At 34.5% G+C, this 19833-nt stretch overlaps 1 protein-coding gene across 1 annotated transcript in view; it reads right to left on the bottom strand.

Moving 5' to 3' along the window:
• LOC127173473 (spermatogenesis-associated protein 16) overlaps window positions 1–19833 on the bottom strand; it is an 88397-nt gene that overhangs the window by 62216 nt on the left and 6348 nt on the right. Inside the window, exons 3-4 of the mRNA XM_051123385.1 lie at window positions 18637–18782; window positions 5374–5463 (exon numbers count right to left, since the gene is read on the bottom strand). Coding sequence (XP_050979342.1) covers window positions 5374–5463; window positions 18637–18782 — 236 coding nt within the window. The remainder of the gene's footprint in view (window positions 1–5373; window positions 5464–18636; window positions 18783–19833) is intronic.

The following is a 19833-nucleotide window of genomic DNA, read 5'->3' as shown; positions in this document are numbered from 1 at the left end:
CTCTCTGACTGCACGCATCTGGCCTCATAATAGCCAAAATGGGCTAATTTGGCTGTCCAAAGTCATACACCCGCAAATGCACTTTCCATGGAGAATGGGGCAACTTGGCTAACCAGAGAGCTGTCAGGGGTGCTTGAATAAACATTCTTATTCACTCTTTCTAAAGTGGCAACCTGTAATATTCAAATCACTAGATAGCCCGCTATTGACAGAAAAACGCACTCAATGTCAAAATCATCACAAAGTAACTCTGATCCGGACATGACCTCAAGACCACAGCAGGAGCACAGAGGGAACTTTTTTCGCTGAACAACAGATTTATGTAGTGTATATCCACTACATTCACAAATTTGATTTTAAAATCAATTTTAAGTGTAATATGTAATTATGATGTCATTTTTAAGGCCAGCTCTGGACATTTTTTTTCCTTTGTAGTATGGAGGTCACATTAAAACCTTTTTTGAACTATTATTTTTTTTATTATTATTATTTTTTTTATCATGCTTTAATTTTTTTGTAAATGTCATTTATAATGTTTGTTAAATGTTCGTTTATTGAACATATTAATAAATGTTAATTTCCAACCTATTATGTTCATTTTAAGCAAGACATACAGTAGTTTTTAAGCAATAGTTGAGTTAAATAAAACAATTATTATTTATTCATTCTAATTATTAATAAATGTTTGTTTATTGAATATATTAATAAATGTTCATTTCCAACCTATTTGGGTTCAAGCAAGGAATATAGTAATTTTTAAGCAATAGTTGAGTTCAATAAAACAATTATTATTTATTTAACTTATTAATACATGTTTGTTTATTTAATATATTAATAAATCTTCATTTCCAACCTATTTAGTGTTCATTTTAAGAAAGAAATATGGTATTTTTTAAGCAATAGTTGAGTTCAATAAAACAATTATTATTTATTCAACTTATTAATACGTTTGTTTATTTAATGTATTAATAAATGTTAATTTCCAACCTATTTAGAGTTCATTTTAAGCAAGAAATGTAGTCATTTTTAAGCAATAGTTGAGTTAAATGAACCAATTATTATTCATTCAACATATTAATAAATGTTTGTTTATTGAATATTATAATAAATGTTAATTTTCAACCTGTCTTGGGTTCATTTTAAGCAAGAAATATAGTAATTTTTAAGCAATACTTGAGTTAAATAAAACAATTATTATTTATTCAATATAGTACTAAATGTTTGTTTACTGAAAATATTAATAAATGTTAATTTCCAACCTATTTTGGGTTTATTTTAAACAAGAAATATAGTAATTTTTAAGCAATAATTCTTCTGTGATGCTTATATCCCCACAGTTGGACATTGCTAGTAGATACATAAGTAAAGGTGAAAACTGTGCATGGTTTTTTTTTTTTTTGAAAGGCGCTAAAGTGCAGTATAGTCACATAAACACCCTTAAATGTTCTGTCAGATTCTGCACAAAAACTGAACAACTGAAAAACAAACCTGACTTTTGGACATGAGCCATATGGTTCATTTTTTCCCGGCTAAATGCTGACAGCGCATTTAGGAGTGTTTACTGTTGTACAGCTCTTGCTGTGAGCAATGGATACCACTTTCCTAAAGCAAATTCTGCCAGGATCCATCAAGAGCAAAGGTTACTCTGTTAATTTTATTTCTGCATTGCGAAAGCTTGTCTCCAGCACAAACGGAGCGATATTGCCTTCTAGAATAATTTCCGTTTTCGAGTTCAATATCTTGATGTGTCACTCACTCTTCCTTCAGTTAAGATTGTGAGGGGAGGCGAATCTGTGCTACTAAACGCATGAATCTATATGCACATATTTCCTGGAGAAGCCTTACTGTTTTTTAACATTTTCTGATGGTGTGCGTTGACATCTGACGTTGATACGCCTATAGAAATGAAAAAAAAAGAAAAAAAGAAATGCCACAGATTTTCCTTTAACAAAAGAAATGACGTCTCAATAAAGGAGTCATGGATGGATATAAGTAACCATTACCAGAATTAGGAACTAAATGGTACAATGATGAAAATGCGGAGAATAATTTGGTTTCTTTGTGCTGGAGAGCTATTGCATCTGTGAAATTTACTGTCATGTGAACTTCAAAACATAGATGCATTTTCCTCTTAAAGAGCTCAAATGGCTGAGCAGCATTTGCTGGAGGGAGGATGTGATTAGGTTAAAGAGTGGCGCCAGCTTCAATGGCCGTGCTCGCTTCTTTGAAATGCACAACCATGCATTGTGCTCTGACAAACTGCACTCGGACTCTGCTTTAATCTAGCGTGGAGTTTCTGGAGTGGACTGTACTGAGCAATGTCAGCAGAGATTCATTTGATGGAAGTGTAGAAAGATTTGAATTCTGTGCCAGTCTGTGTGTGCCGAGTCTTATTCACATATAACCTCTGCATGAACACTGTGAATCATCAAGTTTGTTCTTACAATTTTATATATCTATATCTAAATCTATATCTATATTTATATCCATCTGTCTATGTATCTATCTATCTATCTATCTATCTATATATATATATAAGAGTTCAGATGCAAAACCCTCTAAAAGCCACTTCGCTCAAAATGAGATAATGATACGATACTGAGTGAATGCTCACTACATATAGTATACATCCATCAAATACTTTTACTTTAAACTCGTTAAATTCCAGCCTCAGGCCGATCAGAAGTACCGGTACTTAGGTAGAAACCTATACATAGGAGCCTAATAAGAAAAACGTCAGATGGACTTTGACTTTTGCATCTGAACTCTTCATATATATGAATATATATATATATATATATATATATATATATATATATATGCAGTACAGAAATAAAACAACAGCAATATCACAAAATATAACATTAAAGGGGTCATCGGATGCCCATTTTCCACAAGTTGATATGATTCTTTAGGGTCTTAATGAAAAGTCTATAATATACTTTGATTGAAAATTCTCAATGGTAGTGTAAAACAACACCCTTTTTATCTTGCCAAAATCAGCTCTGCAAAAACCATCCCATTCTGGTCATGGCTGCATTAAATGCAAATTCTCTCTGTGGAGTGACGACCCTGTTTACTTTAGCCGCATTTAGCCGCTAAACTTGCTAACTAGCACACTATTAGGAAAAGCGATCGCAAAGATTCATTAAAAAAACCCTTATACTCACTTCTGCTGTAAGTGAAGCTGGATCACGAATGATTTGCGCGAAAATAGACTGATATGTGTAGATCGGGAGGCGCATTCCCTTCACAAACAAACATAATCCACTTCATCTTCAGCAGCTCAGATGTCGGGAGTAAATGATGACCACTATGTTCATTATTACATCCAGCAACACAATACACGACAATTGCTCAATTCTTGTCTAACTTACATCCCTGCTCCGGCATCAAAACATGGAGGTTGGACTGTTACAGCTGATCTGAGGCAAGACTTTCATGTCAATCAACTATCGTGGGAGCGGCATCTGAGAATGGCTCGATTTGAAAAAGGGAATATTATTTTTACAGATTAATTAAAAACCACTGCATGGATTTGTATCATTATAGGGTAGATTTGAACATACACTGCCAACACACATTAATGTTCAAACAGCATGTAAAAGTGAACTAAGCATCCGATGACCCCTTTAAAACGTGTATAAATTACTTGTTTTTCTAAAGAAACATTGTCAAACAGCGACACCCACAAGTAAAGTTACAGCAAGAGTCCGTGTCTCTTTCACCTCCCCGAGCCCATTGAGTTTTAACAGACCCCCTAAAGCATGCAGTGAGTTTGGTGGGGGGTAATTGAGAATGAATGGGAAAAAGTCACATGAGAGGAGGCAATGCCTCCATCGCGAAATGATTGGATATGACTGGTTATGTTCGGCTGTGATTGGTTCATGCGATAACTTGTGTTTGTGCATGTTCTGCGTTCACGAAACGTCTAAATGAACAATATAATGCCGTTAATGGGAAGACTAATTTTAAAAAGTAAGTAATCAGCTCACACAATTAGATATAACCACTTTGTTATGTCAAAATAAGACTTTTAAGAAATGGCATGAAAACATGATCTGTGGGAGTTTTTATGAGTAATCAGCTTGCTGATATTTAAAGTAAATCTCAGTGTATTTGACCAATATTTACAGAGTTTTGATGACTGATGATCCAAAAAATTCTAAAACAGTTAAAAGTAAATTATTAAAGAAAATAGCTGAATAGCATAGCATATGATATCATATTTCAGCATATATATGATATCTGAAGACTGGAGTAATGAATGGAAATTATTCCATTAGTTATTTAAAGTTATTTATAAATTATACAAATATATTAGATACATTACTGTTTTTACTGCACTTTGATCAGATAAAATGGAGCCTTGATGAGCACTTCTTTAAAAAAAAATTAAATAAATAAATAAATAAAATAAAATCTTTATTTCTCTTCCAAGTTTATTTTTGTGAAAAGTATACATCATGCACTTTTAAGTTTGCCTTAGTTGTTAAAATACTTCTGGGCCCACTTAAAGTAAAAACAGTCTTTCTAAATGAACGACACCGACTTTCCTGCACAATAGTAAGCAAATCTAGCCAGTCCTAATACACACCTTCTGCAAAGAGCGAGCATAAAGAGCCTGAATCAAATAGTGGCAGTGCGGCGTACCAACTTCACACACATAAATGCACTTCTGCAATGTTCCCAGAAAACATCTCTTCCCCCACTGGGACAGTGGCACTAAATTTGTAGGCAGGGTGGCGGAGTTGATCTATTTCTGCTCGCAGAAACTCAAATGCGAGAGGGGGTGGAAAGCAAGAACAACTGAGAGAGAAAGAGACCAAAGCACCCGTTTCTTGCTCTAATCTATTTCAACTGGGTTAATGTGGCTTGATAATGATCAAACAGAATATGACTTTCTCGCGATAAATGGCCCCCGCAGCCACCAGTTGGCCGTGGCATTTGGCGCAACTGACGCCTCTAAACGATTTATTCCACCACCGTCCAATAACTAATGGTAGCTGTCATCTCTAAAAGACCAATGGTGGGAACACAAGCATTTGGTAACCATATCATTAAAACACATATGGAACATTAGTGCATGGAGGCTACAGGGGAAGATGTCAGTCAGCAGTGGCGGGAGTGGATGTAACTGTAGCTCTAATTGTCTTCTTCCACACGTACCCCACTGAACCGCCTGTATTTATGTATCACCAAGAACATATTTTTCCAGCACAGGCCGACAGAACAGAGGGAGATGTAACGAACCACTGGGCAGACATGTGTTTGCGGGGTTTGTTTAAATGACTGGGAGCTTTTCTCCTACTGAATCTGTCTTCATTTCGAGGAAAGGACCCTTTCTGAGCCCTCCATTAATGCCAATTTTACCTCGCTGCCTCACAGGGGTTTCCCAGCAGTCGATACACCATGGCTTGTCGAAGGTGGTTGTGAAAACGAATGGGGTTTAGCTGGATGCTCCTGCAAATCAAGAAGAGAGAGATGGGAAAACGCAAAATCATGTTTCCTGGAACAATTTGCAACCAGAGTACGTTAGACAGATCAATCATGGTCCATAATGGGATTTATAAAAAATAAATAAATAAATAAAATAAATAAACAACTTAAGATACTGATGTCCATTAGTATAAAAAAAACACCCTCTCAGAATGATGTTCCTTTTTTAAAGTCATTTAAAATGCATGAGATAGATGGCATATTCTGAATGATGATGAAACAGAATTTAGAAATAAAGGAATTCACTTCAACAACAAATTATTTATATCAGTGGTTCTCAGCTGATTTGGCCATTGGACCCACATATTCCCATGTTTATCAAGCCACGACCCACTTTTTAGGACCGGGGGGGTTTCCTCCCAGGAGGCAAGGGATATTGGATGAGAAAAAAATTGTAGTACAAAAATAAAACAATGGCAGTATTACAAAATATAACATGTATATGTGAAATAACGTGTGTAAATCACTCGTTTTTCTAAAGGAAGCGACAGCAGCAGGTAAAGTTACAGCGGGAGTCTGCATCTCTCTCACCCACTAAGTTTTAACAAACCTCCTAAAGCGTGCAGTAAGTTTAGTGGGGGTAATTGAGAATGAATGAGGGAAAGTCACGTGAGAGGAGGCAATGGCTCTATCGCAAAATTACTGGATATGGCTGGTAATGATCGGCTGTGATTGGTTCATGCGATAAATCCTGCCTATTGTGTTTGTGTGCATTCGTGAATTAGTCTGTATAATATATAATAGGAAGACATTTAAAAAAAGTAAGTAAACAACTCACACACTTAGATATAACCACTTTATGTCAAGATAAGACTTAAAATGGCATGAAAACATGATCTTTGGGAGTTTTTAGCGAGTAATCAGCTTGCTGAAATTTAAAGTAAATCTCTGTGTCTGTGACTAATATTTACTGAGGTTTGATGACTGATGATCCAAAAAATTCAAAAATAGATAGAAGTTAACTATTAAAAAGAATAGCTGAACATATGTTCACAAATAAAATATGTTGTTTAAAATGTTACTGCCTTGAGTTGTTATTTTGTAATAAATGTAAAATGCTTAAAAACACTAACTTAATGAGATTCATACTTGGCTTTAATAAATAGATTGATTAAATTGATTACATTGTTCATGTAAAAAATATAAAATATTTTTTTTCTTTTTCTGATAGTGTAAGTAAAGTTTATTTGACCAAGAAAATTTAATTTGGACATGAATTTACATTTTATTTAAAAAAATTAAATTAAATAAATTAAGGACCTCATTTCAGATATATATATTTATATATATATATATATGTATGTGTGTGTGTGTGTGTGTGTGTGTGTGGACTTGTTTTTATATCCTTGTGGGGACCTAAACCTGAATACACACACACACTCATGGGGACTAGTGTCACCGTGGGGACCTAAATTGAGGTCCCCATGGGTACAAAAGCTTATAAATCATACAGAATGAGTTTTTTTGTGAAAGTAAAAATGCAGAAAGTTTTCTGTAAGGGTTAGGTTTAGGGGGAGGGTTAGGGTAAGGGGATAGAAAATACAGTGTGGAGAGTATAAAAACCATTGCACCTATGGAGAGTCCCCACAAGGATAATAAAGAGACATCTGTGTGTGTGTATATTGAAAAAACAAACAAACAAAAAAAAAACAATAAGAATAGGACTAATACTGATGAATAGCCAGTCTATAAGTTAAGGCTATTAAAAAGAAATTCCAAACTACTTTTTTTAACAAAGTTAAGTCGGTATGGGCCACCACAGTCATTCAGACATATACAAAATAACACAAAGTGAAAATAACATGGCATTTTTGGATTATAGAAACAACAGTTACCGTGGTGAATACACAATACTAACATGAGCTTTTTTTTTTAATGGAAAGTTCTCCTGAATAGAATGAATACAATACCTTCATGCAAATCCTTCCCAGCTAACATACGAAGTACCAGTTATGTGATTTATCGGCACTGTACTTTTATTTTACACGTTGCATGCTTTAGTTTCTTTTGCGCTTAAGTGAAGTGGTATATATACGACCACAGTATCCACCTTTTTCTTCCCATAAGAGCGGGCGCAGCCATTTGTAAATTTTATGGGTCTGGCTTCCGGTCTCATCCACGTCCAGCTATTTCTGACTGTACAAAACAGCTTGTTTTGCTGCTTGATATTGCAGATTGGTGTGTCTTACCATCTTATTTTAATGTATTCTATTAATTATGAACACACTGGTTTGTAGTGCAAACAGTTTTACTGTTTACTGCACGTTGCTATTCTTCTCATTATTTTCCTATAACAGCTAACTTCCATGTTGAAGAATAAGGTGGATATAATATGCATCAGTTAGTGAGAGTAGAGTCTAAAGTTTTATTTGTATGATGTCAAGAATGTAAGTAACAACGTCAATCAATCATGAAGCATAAGTTTCCTAAACGCTTCTCGGTCTGATCAGCCATTTACCATTAGGAAACAAACAAACAGTATCTCCTCACTATTCATTAAATTCAGAGACGTTCCAGACAGGTGTGCCAGTGAGAGACAGGAAGACAGGCGTAGAGACCTCAGTGAATCAGTGACACCGCCTTTAAAAAAAAAAAGCACAGCTGCCTGCCAGCGATCATAGCCAACTTTGAAGCTCCATTAATTGCCATTCCGTCATCGCTTGTCGCAACATGCGGGGTGTTACTTGGCACACACGCGCTCTTTCACTCAGGCTTTTAATGCTTGGTGAAATTAACTGCGTGTTCCTTGTGCTTTACATGTGCTGGTTACAGCCGAGGTCGCTGGTAATTGAGGAGCCGGCGCCGTACGTTTGACGAGGCAGATGAATCGCCGCTGCGCTTCCTCCAGACAGAGACAGAGTGTGAAAAAAGCCAGGCCTTACTCATTCTCTGGGCAGCACTTTCTCTCTCTTATCTACTTCTTTAATAATTTACAGAGCTGAAACATCACAGTTATTAAACTAGAGCCCCATTAACCTGTGAAAACTTTGGATTTTCTTCTTTTTCGTGCTCCATAACCATCCAAATGTCAGAATATGACACTTTAAAACCACAGCTAACCCATTAATTGACCTGTGGTCCTTAATGCAACATATGCTGGCCAAGAAATGTCAATTTAGACAGAAAAGGGGCCATCATAAAAAGATAAGTAGAGGTTATCTCTTAGGAAGTTGCCTTTTTTCTTTTGTTTACCATTTTAATAAATTTAAGTATATTTACGCAGACAGATATAAAGATGTTAATTCATTTTAAATGAGCATTAATGTGTTTTAAAAATATTTAATATTGAAAAGAAATGAAATTATACAAAACTAAAAGTCTGAGTCATTCATTCAACTGATTCATTCAGAAATGTTCTTTATAAAAGAGTCACTGAATCATTGACTCATTGATTCATTCAAAAATGTGGATCATTTTTGTTGCTTGGAGACGCAACAGTATTGCTGTGGTTTTGTTTAAAACTATTTTCGTTTATTGAAATGAGCAAAAACTGACAATACTGTGTCTACAATGTAATACATTTTTAACTTCCTGTTAAATTAACTGTATTCGCAGAAATTTGGGAAATAAACGGAACTGTTTTTGTGATATTGCTATATCATATATATCATATTATTATCTGATAAATACATAAAACAAGTTGTTGTTGTTGTCAGCATTCTGCTTGTCAGTGGAAAAAATAAAGCAGTAGTGCATTGTTTTTAAGATCTCCTCACCAGCTGCACTTCTGACCCCAAGCAGGCCGGAAGGCGATGACAGAAAGCCATTTTAATATTTAATAGAAATGTCCATTATACATTTTTTATAAGTGATCCATCTGTGAATTTTAAGAGTGGAAACACAACTATATATATACAGGTGCGTTACAGAGAGCACACAGAGGTCAGACTATATAAAATGTACTTCTGATGCATTGAAATTTGAAGCCTGTGCTTTAAAAAAAAAACTGTGTTTTTTTAATGGCTCATTTTTGTCTTTTATTTTGAAGTCTCATTTTTCTGGATGGTTGTTTTTCCTGTGTCTTGTTACCTAATAAGCAGATAAATGTTGTGTTTGTCTACTGGTGAGTTTTTGGTTAAAGCTTTACTTGTTGAAGGTTCAAGAGTGTGTTGTCAGTGTTTTGACCTTGATTCATTTGAGAATATTGACTTTTTCCCTTTTCTAAAATGAAAACATTAAATTTGGGTTTACATTAAGTGGTACACATAAATGGAGTTTGTTGAATGTGGCCTAAATCATTCCCCCCCCTCTCTTATGACATTGGTTTTGCAAGAATATTCCTATATTAATCAAGGTATGGTCATATAGTTTAATAAATATAAATTGTTTTACTTTTTTGTATATTATTTGATAATATCTGATGGTATTGTATGTACCATTTGACTTTGATTACACTTACACCTCATCTAACACTCACTTAAACTTAATATTTAAAAACACTAATAATTGAATAACATTATTAAATGTCATTTTAGGCATATATCAGAATAAAACATTACAATGTGATTTACTTGTAACATTAAAAATATTAATTTTAGTTTCTAGTGTTTTATTTTTTTATCATTTACAAAAAAAAAAAAAAAAAAAAAAAAAAAAAAAATGTTGGCCTTAACATGTAAATAATTATTGTAAACTTTTTAACATTGGTGAGATATTCTGCTGATATTCTCATTTGTAGACATACAAATAAGATAACTGTATGCTAAAAAGAAAAACGCATTTCCAAAGTTCAATAACTGGTAAATGTAGTGGACCTCAACATATATATTAAATTTCAAAATGATCAAGTATGTAATAATTCTTAATGGCTCACTCCCAATTGCCATTTTATAATTTATGACAGTTATTAAATGAGCTACTCAATGTAGTAATCTAAAAATCACTTTATTTTCTGAATAGGACCCTCATTAATTTATGAAGCAACCTCTGTTTGACAGGATGTTTACTGCAACCACTTGAAAAAAATTCAATGTGAAATTAGATTTTGGCTTTCATGTCTATATTTGAGGTAAGATGGAAAAAAATATATAGAATATAGTTTTGGGTTTATCATTCATTACTACTGTAGCATCCCAGTATTGACAGTTAAAAAAGACTAGCAGACTTGAAATGTCTAATTTGTCATGAGAGGAAGCAGTTTTGATGTCTCTCTGTCTGCCTTTACCTCAGTCTCTTTTCTAGAGGTTGTTCAAGACGCCTGACAATAATTATTTGTAGATCACAAATTTAGTGTTGCACGGTGACAGACTAAAAAAGAGCATTGTTGGAAAATTGCACCTCCAACCTGAGGACATGACAGGAAGAGGCACGTAGCCCTACAACTTTAAACGCTCTGGAAGCGTTGTCATCACACGGAATACAAAAGCCGCTGCCTTTGTATTTTTATCTGAATTGTGTTGTTGCGTTCCTTCTCGTTGTGCACGAAGCTAATATATACAAAATCTGTTTGACAGGAATCAACAAAGCTGTCTTTGATGGGATTCCACCCACATCCTTGTGGTGCTCAAAGCGGGTTCCTACCAGGAGAACGCAGAGATAACAATTGACATCCAAGGTATTCTCTCCCTATTTTCTTCACTAAAACAGGCAGATAAATGCACAAGCCAAGGAGTAATCCATAAAGGATTTTAAAGTATGCTAGCGGTATTCAGAGCATCAGCTCACCTACTTTCTTGCTGTATCCATTTCTGAGAGAACACAGACTAGGATGCTTCATCTGTGTTATTTATTAGCCAGATTATCTGAATGTAATGCAACAGGGTCCTAAAGCAGACTGAAAAATAATCAGATTGTGCTTTTGTTGTCAGTCATGTTAAATAAATAAATACTGTTTTTAACTTATTGTGCAGTATAATTGGAGGTATTTAAATGTTCCGTCTGGGCAACAATTTATTTTTTTTAAATTATGCTGTATAAAAAAACTGTACAGTAGAATCAAGGATATTCATCATTTGCCACAATTCTGACTTTTTTCTCTCACAATTACGTGATATAAAATAAGTTAGAATTGGGAGATATAAACCTGCAATTCTGAGAACATGTCAGTATTTTTTTCTCCTCAGAATTGGACCTTATAACTTGCAGTTGCAACTTTATATCTTACAATTCTGAGAAAAAAGTTAAAATTGTGAGATATAAACTCGCAATTGCGAGGGGAAAAAAGTCTAATTGGAAGATACAAATTTGCAGTTGCGAGAAAAAAGTCAGAATTGCAAGATTTTCTTTTTACAATTCTGACTTTATATCTTGCAATTGTGAGTTTATTTCTCACAATTCTGAGAAAAAAGTCAGAATTGCAAGATATAATGTCAGAATTGCAAAGAAAAAAGATAGAATTGTGAGAAAAAAGTCAAATTGCAAAATATAAATTCGCATTTGCAAGAAAAAAGTCAGAATTGCAAGATTTTTTCTTGCATATAACTCGCAATTCTGAGAAAAAAGTCAGAATCACAAGATATAAATTCACAATTGCGAGGAAAAAAGTCAGATTTGCAAGATTGTTTATTTTTTTTCTTGCAATTTGACTTTTTCTCGCAATACTGACTTAATATCTCAATTTTTCCTTGCAACTGCGAGTTTTTATCTCACAATTCTGACTTTTTTCTTGCAATTCTGTGATATAAACACAATTGCGAGTTATAAAGTCAGAATAGTGAGATATAAAGTCAGAATTGCAAGAAAAAATTGTGAGGAAAAAAGTCAGAATTGTAAGATTTTTTTTCTTGCAATTTTGACTTTATATCTTGCTGTTCTGACTTAATAAAAAAGTCAGAATTGCGAGATATAAACTCGCAAACTGCAAGAAAAAATTCCAAGATATAAAGTCAGAATTGAGAGATATAAACTCACAACTGCGAGAAAAAATTGTGAGATATAAACTCGCAATTGCGAAAAAAAATTTGCAAGCAAAAAGTCAGAATTGCGAGATATAAACTCGCAATTGCGAGAAAAAATTGCAAGATGTAAAGTCAGAATTGCGAGATATAAAATCACAATTGCGAGAAAAAAGTCAAATTGCAAGATATAAATCCGCAATTGCGAGAAAAAAAGTCAGAATTGTGAGATAAAAAGTCGCAGTTACCTTATTTTATTGACATTCAACATTTTTTCAACATTATATTGTATTAGCATACTGTATAATCAGGGCTATTCAATTAATTTCCTAATGCTTCAATATAAGTACTTTTAAAAAGTATGTATGTCGACCAAACATAATCTTTTTTTGTTGTTGTTGTTTTTAGGCAATATAAGCACATATAAAAAAAAAAAAGTAGCATTTCCTTGCCTTGTATATTTTCAGTATGGGCCTAAATGGAGCTTGAACTAGATTTGATGCTGTTCAGGACAGAGAATGCTGACTTAGTGCTATACTGTACTTACTGTATGAAAAATCAAGCATAGTTGAGATATGTCCAGTGCATGTTCACTGGTGCGTCACGTCATTTTTCAGGAGCGCTATTGCCTTTCATTACATAAGACACAATGAAGCGAAGAGAAATGTGTGTAATAGGTGTAGGAGGGAAAATAAGACTTTGTCCATTTTTCTTTTGCTTTGTGTCACTGTTTACATGGTCTGACATACCTGTATTAATCCCTGCAGCCAATCTCTATTCTAGATTTAAATCATAAATACATCTAATTGGATAAGATACAATCAAACTGTGTTTGAAAAAACGTTTGCTGAAATATGGCCAAGATAAGCCTAATCATGATCTCTCTACAAACCAGTTATCTTTGTAGATTACAAGCCCTTTAGAATCTTACTAGATGGCTGAAAAGGGCTGCATGGCCAAATCGCAGATGTGCTGTTGTAAAAACATTGGATTTCTTGCAAGCTACAGCTGTATGCATACTTTTTTTATTTCTTTATATTATGTCCTGTATTCGACGCACCTGTCTGCAAGCATTCAGGTGTGCAAGAGCTGTTTATTTGTTGTTCTGAAGCATCTGTGCTGACAGCGAAGGAGTGTTTGTATGTGTACAGGAACAGAAATGTTGCAGCCTTGGCTTTCGACGAGCAGCTGGATGGTGTGCTGAATTACTGTGTTTTAGAACTCTGTACAGTTATTCTGTACAACAACAGTGTTTTTACATCCTGCAAGCTTGTACACTAGGCATTCGTGTTGTAGATATAATCAATAGATTGGAAGATGTCCAGAATGTAGCTTTTTTTTTAAACTTTATTCAGTGCAAGAAATACACTACCAGTCAAAAGTTTTTGAACAGTAAGATTTAAGATGTTTTTTTTTTAAGAAGTCTCTTCAGCTCACCCAAAGTACAGCAAAAGCTGTAAAATTCTGAAATATTTTTATTATTTAAAATAATTGTTTTCTATTTGAATATATTTTAAACTTATTTATTTCAGTGATTTCAAAGCTGAATTTTTAGCACCATTATTCCAGTCACATGATCCTTCAGAAATCATTCTAACATGCTGATTTGCCACTCAAAAAACCAAACCAAACCAAAACATTTATTATTATTATTATTATTATTATTATAAAAAACAGCTGAGTAGATTTTTTTTCAGGTTTCTTTGATAAATAGAAAGTTCAGAAGAACAGCATTTATCTGAAATAGAAATCTTTTGTAACATTATGAATGTCTTTATCATCACTTTTGATCAATTTAAAGCATCCTTGCTAAATAAAAATATATACTGACTCCAAGCTTTTGAATGATATAGTGTAAAATTTTATTTCAGTGTAAAACACTTTTTATTTCAGATAAATGTTGATCTTTGGATCTTTCTATTCATCAAAGAATCCTGAACAAAATTGTATTCAACTATTTTAAATATTGAGAATAATAATAATAATAATAATAATAATAAATGTTTCTTGAACAGCAAACCAGCATATTAGAATTATTTCTAAAGGATCATGTGATGATGATGAAAAATTAGATTTGATCACAGCAATCAATTACATTTTAAAATATATTTAAATAGAAAGCAGTTATTTTAAATAGTAAAAATATTTCAGAATATTACTGCTTTTGCTGTGGGTCAAATAAATGCAGGCTTGAGAGCAGAAGAGAATTCTTAAAAAAAACATTAAAAATCTTACTGTTCAAAAACTTTTGACTGGTAGTGTATATTCTGCTTTATAGATTAGTAATACACTGTAAACTTTATTATTTAACTGTACGACAAACGTATTACTGGATATACAGTACTGCATGTGTACAATAATGACTTAATATAAGCAGAATACAGGAAAAGTGGGTCATTCCCCCGCCTTTCTATAATGTAGTGGAGATCTTTCGCCACACTACCTTTCAAAAATGAGGAGTTAATAAGGTCTGATTTATTTATTTATTTACTTATTTTTCTTAGGCTCACTTAGGGGCTATTTACACAGAACGCGTCTTTGCCTCAAAAACGCAAGACACAATGCTCAGGAATCTTTTAAAAAAAAAAGCACAGCGTAGAACGTGAGGGTCTCAATATGCACTTTTGAGACGTGATGAAATAACGACAATATTCAGGTTATATAAAAGGTTATATAATTCAGGGTATCCGAACACAGCCACTATGACTGCCTCCTCTGCCACATTGCAGTCAAATAAAACAGTTGTCATGCCAACTTGCTACTGTAAACAGAAGCTGGCAATGCTTGCCCTGCCTCTGAGTACTTCTGATTGGTCCACTGCTTTGGAACTAACATTGATGAGCAGCACTGCGTGTAAAAGTTGAAATTATTTTAACTTGACACGTCGCCTTAAAGGGTCATCAGATGCCCATTTTCCACAAGTTGATATGATTCTTTAGGGTCTTAATGAAAGGTCTGTAATATACTTTGGTTAAAAATTCTCAATGGTAGTGTAAAACAGCACCCTTTTTTACCTTTCCAAAATCAGCTCTGCAAAATTCATCCTGTTCTGGTCGAGGTTGCTTTAAATGTTAATGAGCTCTGCTCGCCCCGCCCCTCTTTTCTGTGTAGAGTGACGAGCCTGTTTACTTTAGCCTCATTTAGCCACGTTTAGGCGCTAAACTTGCTAACTAGCACGTTATTAGGAAAGGCGATCGCAAAGATTCATTAAAAACCCTTATACTCACTTCTACTGTAAGTGAAGCTGGATCATGAATGATTCGTGCGAACATAGACGGATTATGTAGATCAGGAGGTGCATTTCCATTCACAAACAAACGTAATCCACTGCATCTTCAGCGGCTCAGGTGTCGGGAGTAAATGACGACCACTATGTTCATTATTACATCCAGCAACACAACAACTCCATCGCTCAATCGGAGATATTCTTGTCTAACTTACATCCTGTTCCTGCTGATTTAAGGTGAGTCTGAGGTAAGACGCATGTCAATCAACTATCGTGGGAGCGGCCTCTGTGGGTGTGATGCCACACCGCCAGGCATCTGAGAATGGCTCGATTTGAAAAAGGGGATATTATTTTTACATATTAATTAAAAACCACTGCATGGATTTTTATCATTATAGGGTAGATTTGTACATACACTGCCAGAACACATTAATGTTCAAACAACATTTAAAATTGAACATTGCATCCGATGACCCCTTTAAAAACACGGCGCTCATGTGAGAGGTGTTGCAAAAGATGCAAGATGTGAGCGCAACAGTCATGCATGTCCGTCAAGCGCGTTTACACAGAAAAACAATGGAAAAGTAGCGCATTGGAATGGAAAAATGCGTTCTGTGTGAGGCTGCATTTTTATGATTAAAATATAATAAAACCAGTAATATTTTGAAAAAGTACTACAATAACATTTTTCTCTTATAATATATTTTAAAATATAATTTTCAATGTCCTTCAGAAATCATTTAAATATGCATTTTAAATTAAATAAAAATGAAGTGTCTAGCCTCTGAGTTAAATAAAGGAAAGGAACAAGGTTGAGGCCAGCCAAATCATGTTCCCGTGTTTATTTTCTATGCTGTTGTCTCCTCCAAAATTGCATTTCCCTAAACAATTTAAACTGCTGTCTAATTGACTTTCAGACAGTGTGCTTTTGATATAGTGTGGACTGACTTTTAGATAACCTGATTTCAGCCACAGAATTGCTGTTGCATTACATGTAGTTCATAATGTTGCCAAGACAACCCATCTACTTCCATTAAACACGTATTTCCTACCTCAACTCATTTCCTTCTAAACAGTCTATATTAATCTATATATATCTGCAGAACATATGTATTCTTTAGCTTTATATATGATTTCCCCCAAGCTTCCCTGCATATGATTTTGTTTTGAGGCTGCTTTGAGTGTCAGGTTTATTTTTAATGTTCCCAGAGCTCTTTCAGAGAAAAGCGTTTTCTTTTTATATATTTTTACACTTTTACATATGTTTTTTTTTTTTTTTTCCCATTATGTAGCACACTGCTAGCAACAACACTGACAGATGGGACACGAGCTGACAAGATTTGCAGACATTACATGTCGTAGCATGTGTATCTATTTCTACTGGCCTTTGTGTTAACCAGGCATGAGTTACCTCTTTTTCTTCATCTGAACAGATTTGGAGAAATTTAGCTTCACACTGCTCACCAATGGATCCTCTGCAGTGAATGGGTGCCATCAGAATGAGGGTCCAAACAGCTGATAAAAACATCACAATAATCCACAAGTAAACCATACAACTCCAGTCCATCAATTTATGTCTTATGTATTTAAGTAAAATGCACAGTGTTTATGAGAACCAATTACATTAATTAAGGCATTTTGCTTTCCAACATCTGGCCAAAACATGTGTCTATAATCCTTAATAATGGTTCTTCACTAGACGAATGCACAGACATATTTGTTTAGAACTGTTTTGGACTGTTTTCGCTTGTAAACTGTGCTTGATCTGTGCATGTTTCTTTCCTGATTCAGACGAGGCGCCTTTTTCACTGAAGAAAGCAATATTACGGAAAAAGGACTGTCCGCAATAATGGATTTGTTTCTTATAAACATGCAGGTTTTCATTTTGCAAGATGGTAAATGACTGGAGTCATGTGGATTATTTGTGGATTATTGAGTTGTCTTAATCAGCTGATTGGGCTCTCATTCTGACGGCACCCATTCACTGCAGAGGATCCATTGGTGAGCAAGTGATGTAAGGCTGAAATTCTCCAAATCTTTATGAAGAAACAAACTCATCTACATCTTGGATACCCTGAGGGTGAGTATATTTTCAGCTAATTTTCAATTTTGGGTGAACTGTACCTTTAAGATATTTATCATATTCGGACAAGATAATCTGAAAGAATGCTTAAAGACAGTTTGAATTCAAAAAGATGAGATTTTTAAAACTGGGCGTTACATATCAAATTGGAACCATAGTGAATGCATAAATAGCCACATTGCCTACACTGCCTATTAATGATTAAATTTTGTAATTTACATTGACTTTGACTGTAGTTTTAATGCAGAATGAATAAATATCTAGTATTACGTCAGCTTACTTAGCTCGTTCCCTTCATCCTCTAGTCTGCAGAGGGAGCTGCAAAGGCTTGCATTTCATTTCTTAAGCTGTTCAGAACTTTTCAAGGGTACAATGCAGTCAGGATGAGTTATGGCTTAGAGAAACCGCAAACTCTCTCTCTCTCTTTCTCTCTCACTAATGGAGGAGCAAAGGAGAACAGCACAGGGGCATGACTAACTGGATACAGCAGACACAGTTAACTGGAGGTCAGGAGGCTTTACTCTCACCGTCCACTTAAAAAATGACTGTTGTCACACTGCACTCAAACACACCAATCAGCATCCATCTACTTTGAGTGAGTGTTGCGGATCATTTGCGGACATTGCTGATGAAACTGTCATGACCACTTTTGAGTTTACAGACCCACCTTATGATGGTCTAAGCGGCCTTTTTTTTGTTTTTGTTTTTGTTTTTTAGCAGTTATGGCCAATATTTTGTGTTTGTTTCTGCCTATCTTAAAGGGGTAGCTTATCCAAAAATTAAAAATACCCCATAATTTACTCACCCTCAATCCATCCTAGGTGTATTTGACTTTCTTTCAGATGAACACAATCTGAGTTATATTAAAAATGTCCTGGCTTTTCCAAGCTTTTTAATAGCAGTGGTCCAGATTTTGAAGTAAAATAAAATCTTTTTCATTTAATGGGTCTAAAAATTCTCATGTTGTGTTCTGCATGTTCTGTGTGTGATTTTACCTGTAGGAATGCAGCAATGCCGGGTTAGGTTTTTTCATTCTGAGATAGCAGGCGACAATTCTGGACTCAATAAAGCTGGCAACTTTACAAATGTCTTCATAATCAGCATTAAAGGGTTTCTCAAACACAGCGCCTCTGGAACAGAGCTAAGAGAGAGAAAAGAAATCCAAGGTAGCTTTCAGTAATTGAACAAAATTATCATGCTTATAACATAGTTGATCAATTTTCAAATAAAATGTCATATTTTCTTTTCAAATAGATGAAAGTGGAAGTCCATTTGAGGGCCACAAAATCAGGCACATGACGTCACTGTCACAGTACAAGAATCTGCTTGATGAATTTCTGTGACCCAAGCTGAGTAATGCAATAAAAAAGCCAAACAATATGAAGAATTTCACCTTGAGCACTGAATGTTTTTGGAAGTACTGTCAGCTCAGCAATGAGCATACAGCTTCATTAAAAGCAAAATATACTCTTTACCTTACAACAAAGTGTGTATAGATACTCTCTAGCTACCGTTACCTCATTTGACCTTATATAGTATATGACAACAAGTCATAGTAATCTCAGCTGAGACAAATGAAAAAAGAAATAACATCTATGATGTCTAATGGTGTTTTCACACCAAAAGCGAATTTATTAATTCGCGTGAGATTAAACACAAAGTCAATGCGAAGATGCAAATTTATCTCCGGTGTTGCAAATGACACTAATGATGCATAGTCAAAGTCAGTGTAAAGATGCAAATAAACGCAAATTTGCATTGGGCGCCGCAAATTACTATACATGAATTGGTCGACGCAATTGCTGCAAATACGCAATATATGTCTCAATCGTGTCTTTAGCGCAAGTTCAAAAATTTCAACTTGAGCAGAAAATATGCAATGCATTATCAAAATCAATGTAAAGACCCGAGTACGAAAGACACGAATTGAGTGTTGCGATTTGCCATGAACGTGCGAAATATGGCTCAATCGCGCCTTAAGTGCAAGTTCAAAAATTTCAACTGGAGAGAAAAATTTGCGTGATACATTGTCAAAGTCAATGTATAGACATGAATTAGCGCTGGGCAACGCAATTGCTGCAAACGTGCAATATATGCCTCATTTGAACGCTCAGTTCAAAAAAGTAAAAAAAAAAAATCAACTTGAGCGGAAAATTTGGGTCAATGTAAAAATGCAAATTTGCGTTGGGTGA

Source organism: Labeo rohita, chromosome 11 (genome assembly GCF_022985175.1).
Source record: "Labeo rohita strain BAU-BD-2019 chromosome 11, IGBB_LRoh.1.0, whole genome shotgun sequence".
In the NCBI taxonomy this organism is placed as follows: domain Eukaryota; kingdom Metazoa; phylum Chordata; class Actinopteri; order Cypriniformes; family Cyprinidae; genus Labeo; species Labeo rohita.
The sequence above is the reverse complement of the archived record's forward strand: the minus strand, read 5'-3'. Positions and strand labels throughout refer to the sequence as shown.